The 25,000-nt window shown below is 41.2% G+C and overlaps 1 protein-coding gene across 1 annotated transcript in view; it reads left to right on the top strand.

The window, feature by feature from the left end:
• The window catches only part of prdm6 (PR domain containing 6), a 72,639-nt gene that overhangs the window by 35,865 nt on the left and 11,774 nt on the right, over window positions 1-25,000 (top strand). The window contains exons 5-6 of the mRNA XM_071896703.2: window positions 4,826-4,950; window positions 12,988-13,372. Of these exons, the coding sequence (XP_071752804.1) occupies window positions 4,826-4,950; window positions 12,988-13,372 (510 nt within the window). The remainder of the gene's footprint in view (window positions 1-4,825; window positions 4,951-12,987; window positions 13,373-25,000) is intronic.

Genomic DNA, 25,000 nt, shown 5'->3' with positions numbered 1-25,000 from the left:
AGTGAACGTGAGCACAGATTATGACCGATTCTTTCGCCCCATAGTCACCGAAGTAAATATTGGACCCATTTTTCACAAGCTGCATATCTTCCGAACATTCTGACACTAAAATGGCATTTTTCAGACGGACAAATCAGGAGAAAATCTAAAAGAATCAAAAAACTTTGTTGGAGGCCCGTCTCTGTCTCAGCAACACACTCTCGCGAGATCTGGCAACATCATCATACATCCCGTCGGTCTGGTTTCACTGCAGTGCAACTGGATAAACAGAAATTTAAAGGGACTTGTACGTGAAACCATGAATTAAAAGTTAAAATAATTATGGACGCACAACCCAATGTGCTTTCATCCGTCCACACGACATTCACAACACTTCCAAACGAGGTGGGGGGATGGGGGGGGGAGAGGCGACCACGCCCACTTAGGAGACAGGAAGTGTATACCATTTCATACCATTGGCGCAGCTTGTAATGCGCCATCTTGTGTGTATAGAGCACCTTTGGTTGCGTCCAAGTCGAAACTGTTTGAACTTTTTGCACCTAGCTTCATGCAACAGCCAATCAAAATGCTGATATCATGTCATGTTACTTTCGGTCGGGCCGGTTATAGTACCGCTACAACCAGCTGATGGCATAACTAACAAAAACAATAGACTGAACAGCGTGTGACATGGAAAAATAAATCACTGTCATTCAGTATTTTGAAGGTTTGTGTATTAACTTTACATGTAAATATTATCATATTCCAGGCAGTTGAAGTATTTCCTAGTGAACTTGGCAGTGGATGTTAGCTGGCGTTAGCTTAACTGCTATCTGTGGACATTAGCAGGTAGAGGTTCAGTGTCTTGCTCAAGGACACTTCAGCAGCACCCATGGGTGCTGATGGAGACACTCTGACTGTCGAACCAGTGGGATTTGAACCTGTGACCCTCCGGCTCCAGGTTCTAACTCCGTCCGTATGGAGCAGCGTGGATGTTTTAGATAAATCCGTTTAAACGCACCCAGACACATTATTGTACCGCGCAGGGCGTTGGGGTGTGTTTGATTTATAACCTGGCCCTGCCCGTATGAACCAGCATGTATGTTTTTTTTTAAAAGATGATTTTAGCGGACGCCTCGCTTCCCGCTGATCCACCAGACGGCCGTTCCAAACACACACACGCTTTATTTTTCATACCTGCGCGGCCGTTGGATGTGTTTGATTTATAGCCCGGCCCCGCCCGGATATAGCAGCGTGTTCGTTTTTAAACACATACATTTGTTTTAAATACATGCATGGCACTGAATGTTTGTGGGCCTCTCTCTCTCTCGCTCTCTCTCTTTTTATCCTGGGAGGTCATTGGGTATGTTTGATTTATAGCCCCGTCCCTCCTGGCTCTGTTTTCACATGGGTCCCCCCCCCCCCTCCTCACCTCAACACCCCCCGCCTCCCTCCCGGTGTGGAAAGAATTAATAAAATCCACACACACACACACACACACACACACACACACACACACACACACAGATCTGGGCTCTCCTCGTCTGCTGGTCAAACATTTACAGATCTATTTTTTCTTCTTCATGTGCTCTTATTAAAGGGATAATGCACCTTAAAACAGACTCACATGTTAACTCCTGTGATCTTGGACAGTTCAGTTAACCCCTCCCACCCCGACTTTCCCCTTAGATTTCCCCTTAAGTAGCTTCAAACTTAGTAAAAATCATTTTCTCCAAACTGTACGAAAATCCAACTCATTCCAACGCTTCACTGAAGCTGCAGCTGCTTGTATTGAGTGAAGAATCTCCTTTCTTTCTTTCTTTCTTTCTTTCTTTCTTTCTTTCTTTCTTTCTTGATTTCTTTCTTTCTCTGTTTCTTTCTTTCTTTGTATGTCTTTCTTAAATTTTCTTCCTTTCTTTCTCTCTTTCTTTCTGTCTCTTTCTGTCTCTTTCTTGGTTTCTTTCTTAAATTTTCTTTCTTTCTTTCTTTCTTTCTTTCTTTCTTTCTTTCTTTCTTTCTTTCTTTCTTTCTCTGTTTCTTTCTTTCTTTGTATGTCTTTCTTAAATTTTCTTCCTTTCTTTCTCTCTTTCTTTCTTTCTGTCTCTTTCTGTCTCTTTCTGTCTTTCTTGGTTTCTTTCTTTCTTTCTGTCTTTCTTTCTCTCTTTCTTTCTTTCTTTCTTTCTTTCTGTTTCTTTCTTGGTTTCTTTCTTTCTTTGTATGTCTTATATTTTCTTTCTTTCTTTCTGTCTTTCTTTCTCTCTTTCTTTCTTTCTTTCTTTCTGTCTCTTTCTTGGTTTCTTTCTTTCTCTGTATGTCTTTCTTATATTTTCTTTCTTTCTGTCTTTCTTTCTGTCTTTCTTTCTTTCTTTCTTTCTGTCTCTTGGTTTCTTTCTTTCTTTGTATGTCTTTCTTAAATTTTCTTTCTTTCTTTCTCTTTCTTTCTTTCTGTCTCTTTCTTGGTTTCTTTCTTTCTTTGTATGTCTTTCTTAAATTTTCTTTCTTTCTCTCTTTCTTTCTTTCTGTCTCTTTCTTGGTTTCTTTCTTTGTATGTCTTTCTTAAATTTTCTTTCTTTCTTTCTTTCTTTCTGTCTTTCTTAAATTTTCTTTTCTTTCTCTCTTTCTTTCTGTCTGGCTTAAATTTTCTTTCTTGGTTTCTTTCTCTTTCTTTCTTTCTTTCTTGGTTTCTTTCTCTTTCTTTCTTTCTTTCTTTCTTGGTTTCTTTCTCTTTCTTTCTTTCTTTCTTTCTTGCTTTCTATTTGTTTCATCTCTTCTACTTGTTTTCCTCCTCTCTTTGTATCTGTCTTCCTTCAGTTTTCTCTTCCTTCTTTCTTTCTGTCACTTTTTTCTCCGCTCAGTGTTTCAGTTTTCCGTCTCTTCACTTCATTAAATAATCATCGTGTCCCGGCTGACGTTTCCTCCTCTCCTCTCTGTCGTTTGTTTTTCTTGACTTCTCTCATTTTCTCTGTCGCTGCGTATCTGCGTTTCTCTCTCTTTTTATTTATTTCTATTCTTTTTCTTTGTGTTTATTTTCCCTTTCTCCATCTGTCTCGCTTTTTCTCCCTTTCTCCGTCTCATTCTTTTTTTCTTCGCCTCTTTGTTTTCTCATTTTCATTTCATGTAACTTTACAGGAAGACTCGTTTTAAACAGTTTGGGTCAAACTGTTTGTTTGTTTTATAAAACAGTGAAAAGCAGATAAAAAGATAAAAAGCAGGTTTTCTGGTTCCAGTGGAAACTCAAACCTCGACTGGGTCTGATGTTGAAGCATCAGCTCTGAACTTGTCAGATGATATTTGAAGAGTTTGAGAGTGAAAAGATGTTTTGGATTGGATCAAATGGCATTTTAGTCAAATCAAGTCAAACTTCATTTATAGATTATTTCTCACACAAAGGAAACTCAATGTGCTTTTAATTATTTGGACATTAAAATGCGGTTATGGACTGGATCAAATATAATTTTTTTTTACACTTTAAGCATTTAGCCGACGCTCTGATCCAGACAAACAGTGAAAGAGAAGGGAGCGCTTGATTTTTCTTGCTCGAAGGCACTGCGGCAGGAAACTGAACCTGTGACCCGCTGGTGACGGGCCGGTCTCTGTGGAATAAAATGTGGGAAAGGCAACATAAATAGTTTGGATGTGATATTAAAATGTGGTTTGGAGTCTGGAGTCTGGAGTTTGGTCATATTGTTAGAATGCTGTTTTTGGGTGTGCGAGGTGTTGTTTCAGCAGCCGGAGGCTCAGGAGGATCAGCTGGGTGTTTGTTCAACATTATGATCATTAGCTGGGCGGATATTTCCTACAAATCATTTGGTTTGTTCAGTTGTGAAATCCAGTTGTTATCGGTTGAGAATTGTTTCCCTAATCACTTTCTGTCCTTTTCCAACCTGCAGAGTCTTCAACACCTTCACATCTTCCTGTCTAAACAACTTGATCTCAGAAAAAAATGTGAAATGAGCACAAAGTCTGAAACGCTGATTTGATTGATTAGATGTACCTGCTGTGGACATGAATTATGTTAAAATAACGTTCCTCCGCCACGAACTGGATTCTGTGATAAAAACATGAATTGGACACGACATCTTCAGCTAAACGGTTAAACAGTTTTATCTTTATTGCAACTAAAACAATAAAGATAAAACAATAAGATGAGAGAGGAAATTATAAAATCTGCAATTATAGAGAAGCATGAAAGTGCTTTTTAAGAAGAGATTAAGTTGATTATGATTGATTTTGTTGATTATGATTGAAGTTGATTTTGCCCGGTCGCCTCTCTTTACGAGGGCTTTTATTGTGGAGGAGCCTTCCCCAAAGAGAGTTTGACTTGTTTTAAAACTCCTCTTAAAACCTTTTTTTTATTCATTGTGCTTATTCTGGCTGATTCTTTTATTGAGTTTTATCAGATTTTTGATGTTTACGATGGGCAGCTTGACAACTTTTTGCACATTGTCACACAAACACACACAAACACACGTCACATTATCGGCCCGATGTGAATAAACTGGAAACGTCTCGGTCTGAGAAGTTTTTTTCTTCCATTTTCTGTTTCCCTGCTTTAGGCTTCATTGGATTTTCTGGTTTACTCACCGCTGGTTTTCCTGCTTTTTTAATGTAAAAAGCACCAGGAATTTTATAATCGCCACAAATCAACTTTCACTTTCACTGTGTGTCTAAATCTGAAAAGTTTCCTGCTGCCTGAATAAAAAACACAACAGCAGCCATCTAGCTCATTACCTGCAGCGTTTATGATTGTCATTTAAAGAATCTCTCTCTCTCTCTCCCTCTCTCTCTCTCTCTCTGTGTGTGTGTGTGTGTGTGTGTGTGTGTGTGTGTGTGTGTGTGTGTGCAGGTCCTGTATCTTCTACAGAGCGTGTATGGACATCCCCAGAGGAACAGAGCTGCTGGTTTGGTACAACGACTCCTACACCTCCTTCTTCGGCATCCCGCTGCAGTGCATCGCCCAGGACGAGAACTGTGAGACTCTCTCTCTCTCTCTCTCTCTCTCTCTCTCTCTCTCTCTTCTCTCTCTCTCTCTCTCTCTCTCTCTCTCTTTCTTTTCTTTCTTTTGCCTTTTAAAAGAAAACTGTGAGAAAATACTATATTCTTTCTAAGCCTAAGAGATGGACAGAAGATCAAATCACTGGCCTTGTTGGTCGTTGAACTCTCTCTCTCCTTCCCTTTCTTCCCCTATGTCTCTCCATCTCTCTCTCTCTCTCTCTCTCTCTCTCTCTCTTTCTCTCTCTCTCTCTGTCTCTCTCTCTCTCTCTCTGTCTCTCTCTCTCTTTTCTTTCTTTTTCCTTTTAAAAGAAAACTGAGAAAACACTAGTTTCTTTCTTTTTCTTTTCTTTCTTTTATCTTTTTCTTCCTTTCATTCTTTCTATCTGCAGTGCATCACTTACGACGAAAACTGAGAGAAAACACTAGTTTCTTTTTCTTTTTTCTTTTACCTTTTTCTTTCTTTCTTTCTTTCTTTCTTTCTTTCTGCAGTGCATCACTCAGAATTAAAATTGAGAAAGCAATATACGTTCTTTCTCTCTTTCTTTTCTTTCTTTTACCTTTTTCTTCCTTTCATTCTTTCATATTTCTATCTGCAGTGCATCACTTACGACAAAAACTGAGAGAAAACACAATAGTTTATTTTTCTTTTACCTTTCTTTCTTTCTTTCTTTCTGCAGTGCATCACTCAGAATTAAAACTGTGAGAAAGCAACATACATTCTTTCTCTCTTTTTCTTTTCTTTCTTTTACCTTTTTCTTCATTTGTTTCTATCTATCTGCAGTGCATTGCTCAGGAGGAAAACCGTGAGCAAACACTTTACTTTTTTCTTTTCTTTTCTTTTTCTATTGAAATTTTCAATATTCAGTTCTCTCTTCTTTTCTTCTCTCTCTCTCTCTCTCTCTCTCTCTCCCTCTCTCTCTCTCTCTCTCTTGTTTACATCTCCTCCACTTTCTGCTCAGTCAGCCTCTTTACATCTTTTCCATCCAAACTGTTTTTCTGTTGATTTGACAGAATAACTCTTTAACTCTCTGGGGAAAAGCAAAAAAAAAAAAAAACTTTTCTTTGACATTTATTTTCTTACACAATTATAAAGTAAAAAAAAAAAAAAAAACAGCAATCTAAAACGAGTTTTAATCTGTGGAATCTAAATTGAGATGAATTAAATTAGGAGCGGGTCTCAGTGAAATGAGATAGCGCTGATTGCGAATTAGAGACGTTTGGCCACAAAGCGGTTTGTTTTACAGACGATGGTTTTACATGGCACTATTCACTGTGACAGCATCTTCACCACACACACACACACACACACACACACACTTGTATTACTATACTTATGAGGACCTTCATGGACTACATTCATCCCCAGACTCGCAGACACACACCAAGTTTTTGGTAGTTTGTCTCCTTGATGAACTTTAAGAAATTAATACATAAACACCAAAATCATCCTCGTGTCCCCAGTAGATCGTTGGCTCTGCTGCTCCATGCTAACACTTTAGCATCTTAGCATCCGCTATGCTGAGTGACAGAAGGCTGCATGGGATTTGTTACATGGCCTGTAGATTCAGAATTATTATTTTTTTTTAACAACTTTATTTACATTTTCACAATACAAAATATATTCAAGTTGTAATATGGTTACATGTACATACTGATTTATCACCCCCACTCACATCATCCTCCCATTCAGGGTCACACAAACAACCAAGGAGAAGAAAAAAAAAAAAAATGTTACCAGCCTTGTCCTTTACATTTTTGGTGCATAAATTAACCAGTTTACATATATGACAGCTACAGATTGTTCAGTCAAAGGATAGAGTTTCAAAATAACTAATAAAAGGAGACCAGGTTTCATCAACAGTATATCTGACCTTCTCTAATTTCAACATTGACATCACTTCCTGAATCCACTGCATAAAGGATGGCGGCTTTTTTGCCTTCCAATTAAACAAAATAAGTCGACGGGCCGCAGAGAGGCAAATGCAATTGCATTTCTTTGGTGACCAAGGAACCCCCCCCCCCCCCCCCCCCCCCCCTCTGACGGGACTATCCCAAACATGGCAGTAAGGGGGTTAGTTAGATTCAGTGTTGTATTGCATAGAGATGAAAAACATTCAAAGATTGAGGACCAGAAGCTGCTTAGAGATTGGCAGGACCAGAACATAATGCCCTAGAGAGACCGGCGTATGATGGCACCGAGGACATTCTGGGAGGACAGATGGATAAATTTTAGACAATTTATCAGTGGAAAAAATGCAGGCGGATTCAGAAATTTAAAAAATGAAATATCATTAACTCAGTATATCTGATGTTGTTAGGTTTTTTATTATTGGAACTATTTCAGGCGAGACAACATGTATTCATCCATTGCTCAAAAAACTCAAAAAAACACTACATTATTTTTATAGCATATTTCATATACATTTTACTAATCTACACAAAACTGCCAGATTTAGCCACGTATCTTTTCAGATTACTGACCATTTAGCTTTAGAGCTGCTGCAAGTTTTGGTTTTTTCACTTTTGAGATAATGCTGTCACTCAACATAGCGGATGCTAAAGTGTTAGCATGGAGCACCAGAGCCAGAGATCCACCAGGGGAACATGAATGAATGAATGAATTTGGTGTCTCTGTTCTCATCACTTAACAGATAAACTGGACAATCTACCAGAACTTGGTTTATTCTTTGAACCCTCGATGCAAATCCTGATCCGAAACTAACCTGTAAATGTGCTTCCTTTAAATGATTTTCCTCATCTTTCTATCCATGTGGAGACATTTGGTCCTCATAAGTATAGAAGTACAGGAACACACACACACACACACACACACACACAATGCTGAAAACACATGACAGACAGAGACTGGAGGATTGCTTTTTGTTCCACCCTGCAGTGAAAAAGCTTGTTCACATCCAAATTAAATCAAATTAGATTACGCTTCTTTTGTACCAACTGAAAGAGAGCTGCTCTGCTCTAAATTAGAGAGATTTTGCTACTAACTACATTTGGGTTTTCCATGGCTTTGTTATCTGCTGATTGTGCCCGCAAAGGACGAGCAGCGCCGTTTCTGTCCTGAACACAAGAGACTGAGCACACACACACACACACACACACACACACACAGATGAAAATGTATTTATGTCCACATGTAAGCATGCAAAGGACATAAACACTATTAATGCAGTCAGATATTGAGTCAGTCGGTTACATAATTGGCAGCCACATTGCTGCAGACACACAGGATGAAAACAGCGGCAGGTCGAAGGATAACAGACAGGATCCTGTTCCTCCATACAGATCCTCCACACACTCGGACTGGGAGCTGACCAGTGAAACCACAGTCTCTACTGTCAACATGTCAACTCGATCTCATAAAAAGTCGTGAAATGAGCATAAACTCTGAAACACAGATCTGCGTTCTCCTCCGCCACAAACTGGATTCTGTGACAAAAACATGAACTGGAACATTTTCAAGTAAAGCTTGAGAAACTAAAACATCTCGGTTAAGGTTATGGTTAGGCAACTAAAGCAACTTCTCGTTCTTCCCTGCCCGGATCTTCTCAGACAGTTCGGGGATTTGAACCAGCAACCTTCCAGTCACAAACCTGCGACCTTTAAACCACAGGACAACAGGAATAACCCGTCTGTCACTGCATTTCTGAGCTTCCAGTAGTCAGCACTCGGCACGGCGACACACCAGGCAACGTTTTGGGCAATGGAGACGGGCAACACTCCTGCTCCTGTGTGATTAACGAGCAACAACACTAAGGCAACTCCCTCAGCACTGTTGCCCATGTGAGTTGCCCAAGAAAGTTGCCGTTCGGGTGTCTAACCCGTGATGGATTTTACTTTTCGTCTCTTCTCGTGTCGCTGGGGCAGTCGGGGTTTGATGTAGAGGTTCAGTGCCTTGCTCATGGGTTAAGGGAGGAGAGAGAGCTGCTGTTTCACACACACACACACACACACACACACATAGACATACACACACACGTATAAAACATACCACCAGAGAGACTATCTCTCTCTCACACACACACACAATAAGCACTTACACAAGCAGAACACATCAGGCACAAACCACACACTGACACACAACAAACAAAACACACACACACAACATACTTTCAAACCACACACACTCACACTCACAAAAGATACCATCAGACACACACACACACACACACACACACCCTGCAGTTGTTTACTCATGCACGTTCCATCCAATCAGCTCTCTCAGCTTGACGCTCTGCAGCTCGGCCGCCGACTAACAGCAACAACATGTGGCTGAAAACTGACAGGGTTTAACTCTGTAACTCCGGTCTGTGTGTGTGTGTGTGTGTGTGTGTGTGTGTGTGTGTGTGTGTGTGGGGGGGGTCCTCCTCTTCTTCTACTCCCCTTTAATATTGCATGAACTACAGTAGTAGTTTAATATTGCAGTAGTTTATGTAGTAGTAGAGAGTAGTTTATGATTGCATTAAGTATTATAGTAAGAGTACTTCAGTTTAATATTGCAGTACAGATCTTGAGCTAAATACCCCACACACACACACACTCACACACACAGTCACACACACCTTATCAAGAAATCACAGACTCTGCAATGTTGCAAACTGCATCTGCATAATTCTCACATTTGAATGATGCATTTCATGCGCAGCCAAAACCGTATTGACACGTGTTTTTGTATATGCGATGTTTGTAGCAAAATGAATCGAGCGCGGCGCGCGGCGCGGCGTCGATCGCTCCGGCGGGGAACTTACAGATGGTTTAATTATCTGCTCATCAGGTTATTAGAGGATCAATGAGCCGCTGCCTGCTGGCAGAGGGAGCGATGAAGGATGAACCGGTATGACTGGATGTTACTTCTTCATGTCTCCTCTGGAGTAGTGACCCCTGAGCGAGGCGTTTCAGCCCCAACTGCTCCAGCGACGAGAAGAGACAAGGATTCTGCAGCTGGAGTGAAAAGAAATATCTATCACAAGTTAAGGTGATGATACACGGGCAAATTTGGGGCAAAATTAGCTGGAAATGTCTCACTGAAAACAATCAGTTTGAAATCAAGAGCAAGCTTTGCTGGCAAAGTTTCAACATCAACCAATCAGAGACAAGAAAATTGGTCAGGTGATCTGTCCTCAGCCAAAAATATTTTAGAAATGGTCCAGCTGCTGCTAAATAGTAAACACAACTAGGAAGCAATAGCTTGTTATTCATTTTATTCATTTTCACTCAAATTTGCCCCAAATTTGCCCTAAAGGCAACTCCCGACAGGAGTTGCCTTTGTGTTGCATCTTGTTGCTGGGAAGTAGCTGGACAGATTTTTGACCCTGTTGCTCACCTTGTTGCTTGTTGCTGGGAGTGTTGCCCATCTCCATTGCCTAAAAAGTTGCCTGGTGTGTCACCGTGCCGAGTGTTGACTACTGGAAGCTCAGAAATGCAGTGACAGACGGGTTATTCCTGTTATTCCTGTGGTTTCGGGGGGGGGGGGGGGGGGCAGGTTTGTGGCTGGAGGGTTGCTGGTTCTAATCCCTGAACTGTCTGAGAAGATCTGGGCAGGGAACTCTGTCGACCCTCCTGGATAAATAAAGGTTAAACATGTGACCGTCTTGATCACAGGACAACAAGGGACAACATGACAAGTGCAACCATCAACAGAGACTTAAGCGAAGACAAGCCATCTTAATGTCATTTCAAACAAATTTACCATAATGAAGGGTTATGAGGCGCAGGTCTGTCAGTCGCTCAGACCGCAGAACACAACACAGATGAATTCTGGGTAGAGCAAAGACAGCTGGCATCAGCTGCTTCACCCCCAGATCTAATTTACAGACTTTTATGTCATTTGTTTTTTCCTTTTATTCTGCCCATTTTATTCTCCTGTAATGCTCAACATGTCATTGTAATACATATTATATGATTGTTTGATTTATGATATTTTTATTGTTATCTAATTGTTTTTTAAAGAATAGAAAGAGAGACTAACAGTGACAATTGAAGAAGAACATTGAAGAAGAAAATGAATAAAATGCAAAGAGGGCAGATGCACAATAATTAAAACAAGCATGAAAACAGAATACAGACCATAGTTAAAGTAAAAGTCTTGTTTTATTGTCGGTAAAGCACTTTTTAACTCTCATTAGAAAAGTGACATACAGAAAGTTTATTGTTATTATTATTAGTAGTGGTAGCAGTAGCAGTAGTAGTAGTAGTAGTAGCAGTAGTAGTAGTACCCTAGTAGTAGTAGTAGTAGTAGTAGCAGTAGTAGTAGTAGTAGTAGCAGTAGTAGTAGTACCCTAGTAGTAGTAGTAGTAGTAGCAGTAGCAGTAGCAGTAGTAGTAGCAGTAGTAGTAGTAGTAGTAGTAGTAGTAGTAGCAGTAGTAGTAGTAGTAGTAGCAGTAGTAGTAGTAGTAGTAGTAGTAGTAGTAGTAGTAGTAGTAGTCTAGTAGTAGTAGTAGTAGTAGTAGTAGCAGTAGTAGTAGTAGTAGTAGTAGTAGTAGCAGTAGTAGTAGTAGTAGTAGTAGTAGCAGTAGTAGTAGTAGTAGTAGCAATAGTAGTAGTAGTAGTAGTCTAGTAGTAGTAGTAGTAGTAGTAGTAGTAGTAGCAGTAGCAGTAGCAGTAGTAGTAGTAGTAGCAGTAGTACTTGTAGTAGTAGTAGCAATAGTAGTAGTAGTAGTAGTCTAGTAGTAGTAGTAGTAGTAGTAGTAGTAGTAGCAGTAGTAGTAGTAGTAGTAGTAGCAGTAGTAGTAGTAGTAGTAGCAATAGTAGTAGTAGTAGTAGTCTAGTAGTAGTAGTAGTAGTAGTAGTAGTAGCAGTAGTAGTAGCAGCAGCAGTAGCAGTAGTAGTAGCAGTAGCAGTAGCAGTAGTAGTAGTAGTAGCAGTAGTACTTGTAGTAGTAGTAGTAGTAGTAGTTGTAATATCATTGTGACCCAGATGAATTCAAATACACCAGTACTGTTATCATGTAATCTGCCAGAAACAGGCTTGAGACCCATTTTGGGCCCCGACCCACAGCTTCAGTAACGTTGCTGTAGGCGTGAGAGCAGCAGGCTGCAGGACGCTCTGCACTGTGCTAACGAGCAGACTCCAGTCCGCCTGGATAATTAAATTCACTGGAAGCAGCAGCTGAGTTTCACCCGGAGCGCTCCGGCAGCTTCTGGCCTCGGTTACAGAGTGAATCTGAATCTAAACTGAATCTGAATCAGGATCACTGTTCAACAAACACATCACAGGTACAGGAATTTGTCCTGGTAATCAATAGTAGAGACGCAGAGGGCTTTCAGGTGAATACCCCCCCCACTGGCGGCCATATTGGAGGTCCTCAGCTCTGTGAACAGCTGATTGTCTTTCTAAACGAACAACTTGTCCGTCTCAACAGAATTGAATAGACATGATCCATCTGATTGATTTTGTGTTTAAAATATGTCAGCTTGTTAACTAGCTAACCACCATGGCATCTGGTTAGCTAACTATCGTTAGCAAAAAATTGGTAAACATCTGATTTGCATACTAGCTAACGTATCTGCATGTTAATATTAATATTGGTTGTTTTGCAAGGGATTACAAGAGCTCACATACAGTGCAGAGAAACATATCAGACTATGTGTATCAGCTGCCATGTTGTTTTGACAATCTGTTGCTAAAATTAAGAACATTCAGATCGCACACTCTTCTCTTTTCTTTTCTTTTAGTTATTTAGTTAGCTTTACTTTCAGCTGTCACCCTGATGAAGGCCATGTAGCCAAAAATTGAATCAGTAAAGCACAAAACTATTAAGAACATTTTCTTCGTAGTGAAGTTTTTACAAAAGCCTCATGTCTTCACCTCGCTGGGTGTTCCTAGTGAAATTTGTTGCTGTGTGTTGCTAAAACTCATATCTTGGCGACTTGGGTATCAACAACAAACACCACTGAGTTGATTGATGTGTTTTCTTGGTGTCAGGATGTAGTCAACATGACTCGAAGTCCCATGTAAGCCTGTGTAACTCCTGTCCTGCTGTCTGCTGTCTGTCTCCAGTAAACGTCCCGGCCACGGTGATGGAGGCCATGAGCAGACAAGACTCCCTCCAACCCTTCAGCAAGAACGGCAAACCCTCCTCCTCTTCCTCCTCCTCCTCCTCCTCCACCTCCTCCACCTCCCTCCTGCGCTCCATGGTCTTCCCCCACTCCCCTTGCTCTAGAAATTTCTCCCTGTTGGACAAGGCGGGGATCGTGGGCCAGGCGGAGTCCAGTTTCGGCCAGTTAGGGTCGAAGAACCAGCGGGTCCTGGCGAGTCCGACCTCCACCAGCCAGCTGAGCACCGAGTTCAGCGACTGGCACCTGTGGAAGTGCGGGCAGTGCTTCAAAACCTTCACCCAAAGGATCCTGCTGCAGATGCACGTCTGTACGCAGAACCCCGACAGGTGAGACAGCATGAGACCTGTAACGACCTGTAGCAAGAAACACCTGACATCTGGTGGGCTTCAAGATGTCAATTCAGTCAGGGATCAGATAACTCACTCCTCTGTACCTGGAGACAGAGGTGTGACCAAGTCAGCTTTGCTCCAGTCCCAAATCAGTCTCAAGTCTTGAGGCACAAGTCTCAAGTCTAAATGTAATTACCAAGTCAAGTCAGAACAAATCAAGAGTCCAGTATCAATTTAATATCTTAAAGAAAACTAAATATCTAGGACTTTTCAATGCAATATGGTTTTAATAGGATAAAAACTTGGTAAGAGCATCATGAGTTTGATTTCTATAATCAGTTTCAACTTCAATAAATTCAATCATTCCATACAAATTCAGAAAACAGAATTTAAATTCAGTCGTCCGCTGGAACAAATCTCATCACTTTCAATCTGAGTCATTTACACAAACACAAGATCTCAAGTCAAGACTTTAGAAACCTTTTCAAGTCATCAAAGTACAAGTCAGAGTCAAGTCCCAAGTCACCAGAACCCAAGTCAAGTCAAGTCTCAAGTCTTCTCTTCATGCATCAAGTCAAGTCTTAAGCTATTAAAACTGGGACTCGAGTCAGACTCGAGTCATGTAACTCGAGTCCCCACCTCTGATATGATGATATATAAGATGATGATATATAATAATATAACATTGCTAGTAGAAAGCATGACTAACACAACAAAACCGTATTTTTACAGCTCCTAAAAAAGCATAAAATGCCCAAAAAATCTCCAAACACCTTGAGCAGCATAATCCAAGTGTTTTGTAGCCAAACAATTGCAATGTGGGTCCAAAAGTCCAATATCTACCTCATTATCTCCAATATTTTTCTCACTGACTGACGCATACTGGTCTCATTTTATGTCAGCAATGAATTTAAGATTATTTTACACTGAAAATACGGTATATTTATCATTGGTAGTCATTGTAAAGTCCTCCTTTATGCATTTATCCTTCACCTATTCTGCAGAAAATGTGCTCTTGAATGCTATACAGTCAAACCAAACTGACAAATGTTAATAGAAAACTCTAATGTGTCTCAACTGACTAGTTATGAGACTGTTCCTTGTGACTTCCAATGGCTAAAAAAGAGCAAAATTTGATTTTTCAGAACATTTCCTTAAGGATGAAGGCAAAGTGCAGCAGGAGTTGAGCGAGCATGCAGTAAAGAGTGAGACTTCTGCAGCGGCAGCGTCAGTATGCTGTCGGTAATAAAGCCAGCCGTTCTCTTTAGGGCTGAAAAATTAAATATAAATATGACACAACATTAGAGTTTTTCAAAACTCGCACTGGAAATAGTTTTTCAGGAGCAGTCGGCAAACCAGACGCTGCTGTCAGTAATTAATGACTTTGGTTGTCTTGTCATCAAACGACGGTGTGTGTGGCTGAGAGAGAGAGCGTGTGCGTGTGCATGTGTGTGTGTGTGTGTGTGAGGAAGAGAGTGAAGAGTGTGTAAAAGAGTGTGAGTGTGTGTGTGTGTATAACATCTGCCAACTTAATTATATACAGCATGGATGGAGGGTGTTTGGAAGAAGGAGGGAAGAAGAGGAGATGTGTGTGTGTGTGTGTGTGTGTGTGTGTGTGTTGAGGGGGGTGCGATGTATTGGAAATTTTTTGCTTAGCTTTATTTTTTGCGGGGTGAGTCGGAGCGGCGTATAAATCAGCGCTGTGCGTCAGTGAGAAATACCTCGCCTTACGGTGACGGGGCCAGGAAAACAGATGCCACTTATTCAATAAACTAATACTCATAGGGAAGAAAAATGTGGGCTGGATATGGAGGGGGGAGCCGGGGTCGATGTGGAGCTGCCTGTCAATAGGAAGGTTTTATGGGACAGAGGAGCAGATAAAATTCAGCTGAACAAGCCAAACAGAGTCCTACAGCGCCGAGGCACAGACACGACGCTCGGGTTCGACCGATGTAAACCACCGAGAGAGGGAAGTTAACCAAAACTGGTTCAACCTGATCTCACACAAATACGTGAAATGAACACGACTTGATTACATGCTAAAGTGTTAAAAGGACGTTTTCCCAGCGTGGAACGGTTCCATGAAGGAGACACGACTGTAACCAGGCAGCAGAGTCTCAGTGACAGTCAGGGTGTTGTGGTCGGGTGGAGGATGGACCCAGCCTGGTTCCCGACTCCTGAATCGCGACCCGCCCACTCTTCAGATTTGTCGAGTGATTCAGAGTCTGGTGTTGCTCTGTTCAACGGCGATTTCTCGATCGGACCAATCAGCGCCTTTGTGGGCGGGACTAAAGTTTGAACCGTTCGTGCAACGGGTTTTTCATTGGCGTTTCGGCAGAATAATATTTGTTGAAATCATTCCTTTACAAAGACGATATTTTTGTCAAAAGACTGTCATTCTTGGTAAAGTTAGTAAATACGCCCAGCATCAGTGTCACTGAAAATAACATAATTCACATAATTCGTGTCCACAGCAGGTAAATCTGTTTCAGAGTTCATGCTCATTTCACAAATTTTTATGAGATCATGTTGCTCTGGTTTAGTAGCAGCTAGGTGGCAAGTGCAATTTCCCATCGACACAATGGAGGGGACACGGAAAAAGACTTGGGTACAAGATTGTGTATAAGTAGTTATACAGTTAGTAGTAGTTACAGAACTACAGTTTCTGATGGGTGACAGTGTTAGCTAGCCAAAGACCAGAACTATCGCTACCTACAAAATGTTCATGGTGCAACGTTAGCTAGTAGGCTAACTAGCAAGCTAAGTGATGTCTTGCTTTGTTCTCGGCTGCCATCACTTCTACAGCGACATGTTAGCTTTGCATGGAAAGTTCTCCGCTATGTTTTTGGAATATTCCAGACCAGGAAGCCGTGCCTTGTTCGTATCAAAGGATGCTGGGTAATGTAGTGTGGTTAACGTAAATACGTTAAATCACAAGTTCTATCAATTGAATTCCACTGAAATCAAGCAGAGATATGAATGTCATGTCGGTCTGTAACACATTTCAGAATGGAAACCATACAGTTCATATCAAGTAATCTGCAGTGAGCTGGAAACAGAGTGAACAGAGTGAAGCGGAGTGAACAGAGTGAAACAGAGTGAACAGAGTGAAGCAGAGTGAACAGAGTGAAACAGAGTGAAGCAGAGTGAAGCAGAGTGAACAGAGTGAACAGATTGAAGCAGAGTGAACAGAGTGAAGCAGAGTGAACAGAGTGAAGCAGAGTAAACAGATTGAAGCAGAGTGAACAGAGTGAAGCAGAGTGAACAGATTGAAGTAGAGTGAACAGAGTGAAGCAGAGTGAAGCAGAGTGAACAGAGTGAAGCAGAGTGAACAGAGTGAAGCAGAGTGAAACAGTGAAACAGAGTGAACAGAGTGAAGCAGAGTGAAGCAGAGTGAAGCAGAGTGAAACAGTGAAGCAGAGTGAACAGAGTGAAGCAGAGTGAAACATAGTGAAGCAGAGTGAAACAGAGTGAACAGAGTGAAGCAGAGTGAAACAGAGTGAACAGAGTGAAGCAGAGTGAAACAGAGTGAACAGAGTGAAACAGAGTGAACCAGAGTGAACCAGAGTGAAACATAGTGAACAGAGTGAAACAGAGTGAACAGAGTGAAGCAGAGTGAAACAGAGTGAACAGAGTGAAGCAGAGTGAAACAGAGTGAACAGAGTGAAGCAGAGTGAAACAGAGTGAACAGAGTGAAACAGAGTGAACAGAGTGAAGCAGAGTGAAACAGAGTGAACAGAGTGAAGCAGAGTGAAACAGAGTGAGCAGAGTGAACAGAGTGAAGCAGAGTGAAACAGAGTGAACAGAGTGAGCAGAGTGAACAGAGTGAAGCAGAGTGAAACAGAGTGAACAGAGTGAGCAGAGTGAACAGAGTGAAGCAGAGTGAAACAGAGTGAACAGAGTGAAACAGAGTGAACCAGAGTGAATAGAGTGAAGCAGAGTGAAACAGAGTGAACAGAGTGAAGCAGAGTGAAACAGAGTGAACAGAGTGAAACAGAGTGAACAGAGTGAAACAGAGTGAATAGAGTGAAGCAGAGTGAAACAGAGTGAACAGAGTGAAGCAGAGTGAAACAGAGTGAACAGAGTGAAACAGAGTGAACAGAGTGAAACAGAGTGAACAGAGTAAAACAGAGTGAAACAGAGTGAAAGAGTGAAACAGAGTGAAACAGAGTGAATAGAGTGAAGCAGAGTGAAGCAGAGTGAAACAGAGTGAATAGAGTGAAACAGAGTGAACAGAGTGAAACAGAGTGAAGCAGAGTGAACAGAGTGAAACAGAGTGAACAGAGTGAAGCAGAGTGAAACAGAGTGAACAGAGTGAAGCAGAGTGAAACAGAGTGAACACAGCGAAACAGAGCGGAACAGAGTGAAGCAGAGTGAACAGAGTGAAGCAGAGTGAACAGAGTGAAACAGAGTGAAGCAGAGTGAAATAGAGTGAACAGAGTAAAACAGAGTGAACAGAGTGAAACAGAGTGAACAGAGTGAAGCAGAGTGAAGCAGAGTGAACAGAGTGAAACAGAGTGAATAGAGTGAAACAGAGTGAACAGAGTGAAGCAGAGTGAACAGAGTAAAACAGAGTGAAGCAGAGTGAACAGAGTGAAACAGAGTGGACAGAGTGAAACAGAGTGAGGCAGAGTGAAGCAGAGTGAACAGAGTGAACAGATTGAAGCAGAGTGAACAGAGTGAAGCAGAGTGAACAGAGTGAAGCAGAGTAAACAGATTGAAGCAGAGTGAACAGAGTGAAGCAGAGTGAACAGATTGAAGCAGAGTGAACAGAGTGAAGCAGAGTGAACAGATTGAAGTAGAGTGAACAGAGTGAAGCAGAGTGAAGCAGAGTGAACAGAGTGAAGCAGAGTGAAGCAGAGTGAACAGAGTGAAGCAGAGTGAACAGATTGAAGCAGAGTGAACAGAGTGAAGCAGAGTGAACAGATTGAAGTAGAGTGAACAGAGTGAAGCAGAGTGAAGCAGAGTGAACAGAGTGAAGCAGAGTGAAACAGTGAAGCAGAGTGAACAGAGTGAAACAGAGTGAAGCAGAGTGAACAGAGTGAAACAGAGTGAACAGAGTGAAGCAGAGTGAACAGAGTGAAGCAGAGTGAAGCAGAGTGAAACAGAGTGAAGCAGAGTGAACAGAGCCAGGGGGATGATGTCACTTCACTTCCTACACTTCATTTGTTTTGCTTTATTCACACAGCGGCCATGTTTGAGTTACATCATGCTGAAAGCTGAAGGTGGAGCTTAAACTCCTAAACTCACTTTACCCACCTTCTTATATATTCTCTCTCTCTCTCTCTCTGTCTCTCTCTCATCACCCTCTCCAACTCTCTCTTTCTCTTTATATGCCCCCTGTCCCTCCATCTTTAAATCCCTTTACTTTTTCCGTCCATCCCTACCTCTCTCTCCATCACCCTCTGCATCTCTCGCTCTCTCTCTTTACATTTCCCTCTCTCTTTATCTTTAAATTCCTTTCTTTCACCCTCTCTCCCTCCATCCCTACCTCTCTCTTTATCTCTCTCTCTCTCCCTCCCATCACCCTCTGCATCTCTTTCTCACTCTCCCTCTCTTTACATCTCCCTCTCCCTCCATCTTTAAATCTCTTTCTTTCACCCTCTCTCCCTACATCCCTCCCTCTCTCTCTCCATCTCTCTCTCCATCTCTCTCTCTCTCTCTCATTTGCTGCAGAAGACTGATGGCTCTTTATATCAGCTTAAAAAAAAACACGACACACCTCCTCTCAGCTCCGTCGCATTTGATTTTTTTTTTCCGCTGACTGTTTCTTTCTCTGAAGTTTTTCTTCTTCTGTGTGTTTTTTTTCTTTTTTTCCCCTCCAGTGTCATTTCAACAGAATCCATCATCGGAGGAGGAGTTTGTTTACGTCGGCGAGGCCTTGAAAGTGCTTTTGATTTAGTTTTAAACTGGAATATTGTTTAAAGTTCCTTTGCGGCAGTGAGCGATGTGTCAGAGAGAATGATATTAACATAAAGAGACTGCGTTTCCACTTATAGATCTGACGTATTACAAAGGCAACGTACTGTAAACGACTGGACTAAACTAAATTAATAATCGCTCTTTTATGATTGATGTGTTTACTGCAGCGGTGTGTAGAGCAGTCAATAGGGCTTTTAGTGAAAATCGGGCGTTTCGCAAAGCGCTTTCATCTCCAGTGTCCGCAATATTTTGCAGCCTGAGTTTGTTTATGAATAAAATATCGATGTGTATATGAAGATAATCACGCTTGTACATCAGAGGACAGAGTGTTTACAGTAGATATTTTTATTTCCCTGCAGAGAATGTATATCTTCAAAGAGTCAACTTCCAGAGGATTTAAATTAAAGGTTAATTTTCTCGTTTATTGTTTCCCCTTAGCAGTGATTTGTCTGTTTGGCCTCGTTTCTCCAGTATAGTTAAACATTAAACATGAAGTATTACTCATGCCAATAATAAAATAAGAACAAAATCCAAAGCAAATGGTTGATTTTTCTTAAACATGGACCTTTTTGTAGAACAGAGGTTTGGCAGTCTGTTTTGAGCATTTAGATATTATGATATTATGTGATATTTTCTCTTACTGGAGGTTTGTATTCGTGTTACATTTGACATGTTTGGTGTTAGTCTGGTTTACCTTGAGTCAGCAGGAGGGTTCAGTGTCTTGCTGAAGGACTCTTCAGTGGGACAGATGATGATGATGATGATGATGATGATGATGATGATGATGATGATGCTCTGACTCTCTGTGGCTCGAATCTGTGATCTTTCAGCTACGTGACGATCTCTCTAACCGCTACAGGTCACCCTGCCGGATAAATAAGTTATATTTATAGTTTATTATAAATGAAGTAGTTGTCAGGACGTCCTGGTGGCTCAGGGGTCTGAGGCGTGCACCACGTCCTGGTTTGAATCCGGACCAGAATCCCTCTCTTCCAAGCTGTCCTGTCTCTCTTCACTAATAGCTATCTAATAAAGGCAGAAATGGCCATTTAACAAAAGAAATATATATAAATTAACTAATTGTAAGCTGCTCTAGATAAAAGCGTCTCCTAAATGCCTAAACTGTAAAAGTAAAACTTAAAGGTCCCAAGCATTTGAAGATACAGTTTCTCCGACAATAAACACACATTTAGTGTTGAGGTCGGTGTTTTCCGCCCCACAGGCCTTGTGGGACTCCTCAGACTGGCTTCTAACCCGCTAATTAACATTTACAATGCACTAATAGCTAATTACTGCCAAACTCTAATTAGCCAATTAACTTTCAATTAGCACTCATTATGTATTAGTTGTTGATTTTTGTGTGTGTTTATGCTGTGTTTAGCACAGCAGCTGCAGTCTGACCTTCATCACACATCTACAAACAATATCTGTCACTTCCCACTGAAGGAAGCTTGTTCTTCAAATTAAAGCTAAATCTAAATTAGACCGCTAAAGGATTTCAGTTGAGTCCAATTAGCTCTTACCGATTAACTCTCATGATCTAATTTTCAATTAGTGTTTGATTTTTTAAGCTCTATTCACACAGATCCATGTAGAGTAATGCCTTAGTGTTACGCTGTTTCTTTGTAGATCTATTTACCAGTTTGGTTCCAAAATGAAAAAAAGCGACGCCTGCTCTTACAAAATGATTACTAAAACAAAATGTAAGAAGTAATGTTACTTTACAAAGGATAGTACAGTCCAGTGAACTTAAAGGATAAGGCTGGTGTTTTTTAATACATTTCTTACCGTCTACAAATCCTATGAAAATAACAAAATCAACAATGTGTTTGCTCTACTCCCGTTACTTTCTGACTTCCTACGTTCCCTTTTTAGCCTTCAAACCGGAAGTCTATTGGCTCCAATTGTAAGATAAAAACCTTGAAATACAGCTCACAAAGACATAGTTTACATTTAAAAAATCGTTATCTGTCACCATGAAAAGTCAGGCTGTTGTAGTTATTACCAAATCAAATTCAAATTCTTCATACTTTCTGAGATCGACAACGTGGACTGGATCCTTAAAGATATTGAATGATGAAACTGAGATTATCCTTTTTTTTTTTTTTTCAAAAAAAATGGCTGTATAGCATTTTGGAATAGAGCTATTCATATTCAGCAGTTTGTTCTTGAGGTCAGATTGTACTGTCTGTCTTAATGAGCTTGTCTCCTGGATTGTTAAAGGATTTCAGTTGAGTGTTTCTCCATCAGGAGGCCGCTCGGCTCTCTGGGAGGTTTGAGGTGAGAGGAGACTATAGGTAATCAACAGCATTGATACCTTCTGACCTGACCCAGCCTGTAGAGTTCAATCAGACTGAAACTTCCTCTGGCACTCTGCACTCTTAAAAATGATTTGTCACTCTCAACACTCACAATTCTACAATGTAATGTTTTAACTTCAGTTGGAGGATTACATGCTGCTCTGGTTGACCCTTGACCCTTGGTGCTAATGAAACCTTTTCAAAACCCCATTGGATAATTTTTCTCTGATTCCAGTCCTTGTGTTGTTGCTCAGCATGATGGACTTGTTTGCACTCTCCAAGTTTTCCCTCGCTTCATTTTGTCATTCTACATTTTCCAAACATGAGGAACTGCTGGCTATCAGATGTCAACATCTGTCTCTTTATACCCATAATCCCTTGTGTTTCGGGGGGTGGTTTCCTGTAGTTGGAGTGTCAGTTCTCTTGTTAGAGGACTGAGACTCTTGGTGCTGTTATTTGGTGCCACTAAAGTTCAAAGGTCATCGTTCTCACCTGACAAACCACCTGAACTAAAGGAGGAAACACTGCAGAGTCTGGAAGGGATTTTCTGCTCTAAAATCTAAAAATCTAGCTGGTAAAATATTGAAAGTGGAGTCCATCAGCCGCTCTCATCTCCATTATCAGCCTCCAGTCTAGTTCATCGTCCTAATGTGACCATGATTCTCCCGTAAACTACACTACCCATCATCCCCGGCACAACAAAACGCCCCGCACTGATGACACGCTATTGGCTGCTTGCTTGGTGTTTTGTTCCAGGCTCATTTGATGAGTACAACTGGTTGATGAGAGGACATTATCTGAGCTCTCTGCTTTAATAGGTTGGTCAATATATAGAAAGAGAGAGAGAGAGAGAGAGAGAGAGAGAGAGGGAGAGAGGGAGAGAGAGAGGGAGAGAGGGAGGGGGGGATGAGGAGGAGAGAGCGAGACAGAAGGAGAGAGATAACTGTGTGCATTTATGTGTGGGTGCGTGTGTTTGCATATTTGCTTGGATGTGTGCATATGTGTATATATTTTTGTGTGTGTGTGTGTGTGTGTGTGTGTGTGTGTGTGTGTGTGTTCAGAGAGCCATTGATTGTGTATTGACGAGGCGGGAGCAGTGATTTATAGCTGCGGGTCCCGGGGGAACGTCTTCATACGAGGCGACAGAGTCGTCCTCTGCACCGATAACTCCATCCAGCCAGACTGGACCGACACGTCGCTCTGTCTGCACATGAAGAACACAACATACATAGAAATACATATATATATATGTACAGTATATATATATATATATATATATATATATATATATACACTACCAGTCAACAGTCTGGACCCACCTGATTGAATGTTCTGTGTTTTTCATTCTCTTAAAGCCATTTTGATCTAAAGGCTTCTGCTTAAATGCTTGAAATTAGTTTCTTAGACAAAGCCTTTTCCTTTCCATCAAGTTAAAGGGCGGCTACTTTAAAGAATCTAAAATATAAGATAGTTTTGATTTGTTTAACACTTTTTTTGGTCGCTGCATAATTCCATTTGTGTTATTTCATTCCTCCGTTGGCTGCAGTGGAGCAGAGTATACTGTCAGGTCTCTTCAGTCTGTGATGTTCAGTTCATCCCAGTTGCATAAAGATAGACCTCATCTTAGACTTAAGTGTGACCTTAAGTCAAACCTGCTATAGACACTTATATGTACCTGTTCCTACTACTTCTTGATTGTTGTAGCTTCAGTATTTAAACTTCCCACTCTGACAGGCCGACTCGTTGCCATAACAACAAAGTTCTTAACTCAAGAGTAGCCGGGGGGGGAGGAGCTAACTTTCCTACCTCAAAATAAGTCAGTCGTAATATTGAAGTAACAGACAGTCTTAATTAGTCTAGTCCAACCTGAGAATCTAAGACCTGTCTGTGGCTCAGACTAGTCTTAAACTAGCTTTATGCAACTGGCCCCAGGAGTTATTTAGTTTTTTGGTGAACCCACTTTCCCTCAACCTGCCTCGTCTACTTCTACTGCAGTTAGTGGTTTCCTACATTTCCCAGAATGCCTTTCAACAACCCCCAGAGAAGGGATGTGAACTTTCAACTTTCAATAGAGAACTGCACTGGAGGCTGGTTTTGTTGGTTTTCTTCTTTTTTGTCCTGCTGTTCATCCTGTAATGAGAAGTTTCAGTTTCCTGTGTTCGTCTCTGTCCAAGTGTCGTTGAGCAAGGCACTGAACCCCCGACCTGCCCCGCTCCTGACCTCTGACCTCTGACCCCTCTGGTGAAATGAAAACATAATAATATGGCCGCTGCGGCTCTCTGTGCCATGTAGTCTCCCTTTCAACAGCCCACATGTTGAAGGTGTGGACACAGCAACACGTTGACACCAAACCTGCTGCTATTACCACATGTTGTGTTGAAAGGTGTCACAGGGTTTATTGTCCTAAACTGCTTTTCATGGATGTGTTGAAAATGCCAAGTTTTATAGATCACACACACACACACACACACACACACACACAGAGAGAGAGAGGTGAGCGGGAACAACATGGCAGCGTGGCCGACACACACCGTCCAAACCAAGTATTATTAGATCGCCTGTGAACCAAATCCAAGCATCTATTTAGTGTTTTTGTTCGCCTGAGGTAATGTTAGCTGTGTTGACTCTGACATGTCTGCCTGTCTCTGCTGTCAACACACTGTAACGAGGTCAGAATGACTAACTTTGGGACGCTAACAGGCGTGAAGAGACATGCTAGCCAGTTAGCCATGCTAGCCAGTTAGCCATGCTAGCCAGTTAGCTGGACGGTGCAACTGCCCAAATGGACTGTGTTGATTTGTAATGGAGATGAATAATACAGTGATTAGTGTCTTACAGGGTTAGTATATATCTATATTTATTTATAAAACAGAAATTATTTTATATTATTAGTTGTATGAGCAAAAGAAAATGAAGTGAAAGAAAGAATCATATTTGTTTACCTGCGTGGTTTGTAGCTTCTCATTTAGCTGTAGTTTGGGTGTGTGAGGTGACCTGTGCCAAGCAGAAGTGTGTCTGTGTGTGTGTGTGTGTAGGTGTAGGTGTGTGTGTGTGTGTGTGTGTGTGTGTGTGTAGGTGTAGGTGTGTGTGTGTGTTCTTGTGTTTCTATACTTATGGGGACCAAATGTCGTCACGCGGATAGAAAGATGAGGAAAATCCTCCAAAGTGACGACAATTTTCCTCTCCTCACTTCTACAAGCTTGCAGGTTCATTCAGGAGTAGAATTTGGGTTTAGTGTTAAGATTAGAATTAGGTTTAGGTTTAGGTTTAGGTTAGAGTTAGTGGTTAGGGAATGAATGTAGTCAATGAGTCCTCACAAGTATAGTAATACAAATGTGTGTGTAAGTACATGCATGTACCTGTTAGTGTGCAGAAGTTTATACATTTGTGCATAAAAACGTTG

The sequence above is a fragment of the Centroberyx gerrardi genome, chromosome 8 (genome assembly GCF_048128805.1).
Source record: "Centroberyx gerrardi isolate f3 chromosome 8, fCenGer3.hap1.cur.20231027, whole genome shotgun sequence".
Classification (NCBI taxonomy): Eukaryota; Metazoa; Chordata; class Actinopteri; order Beryciformes; family Berycidae; genus Centroberyx; species Centroberyx gerrardi.
Note: the sequence above shows the minus strand (reverse complement) of the source record. Positions and strands in the feature narration are given on the sequence as shown.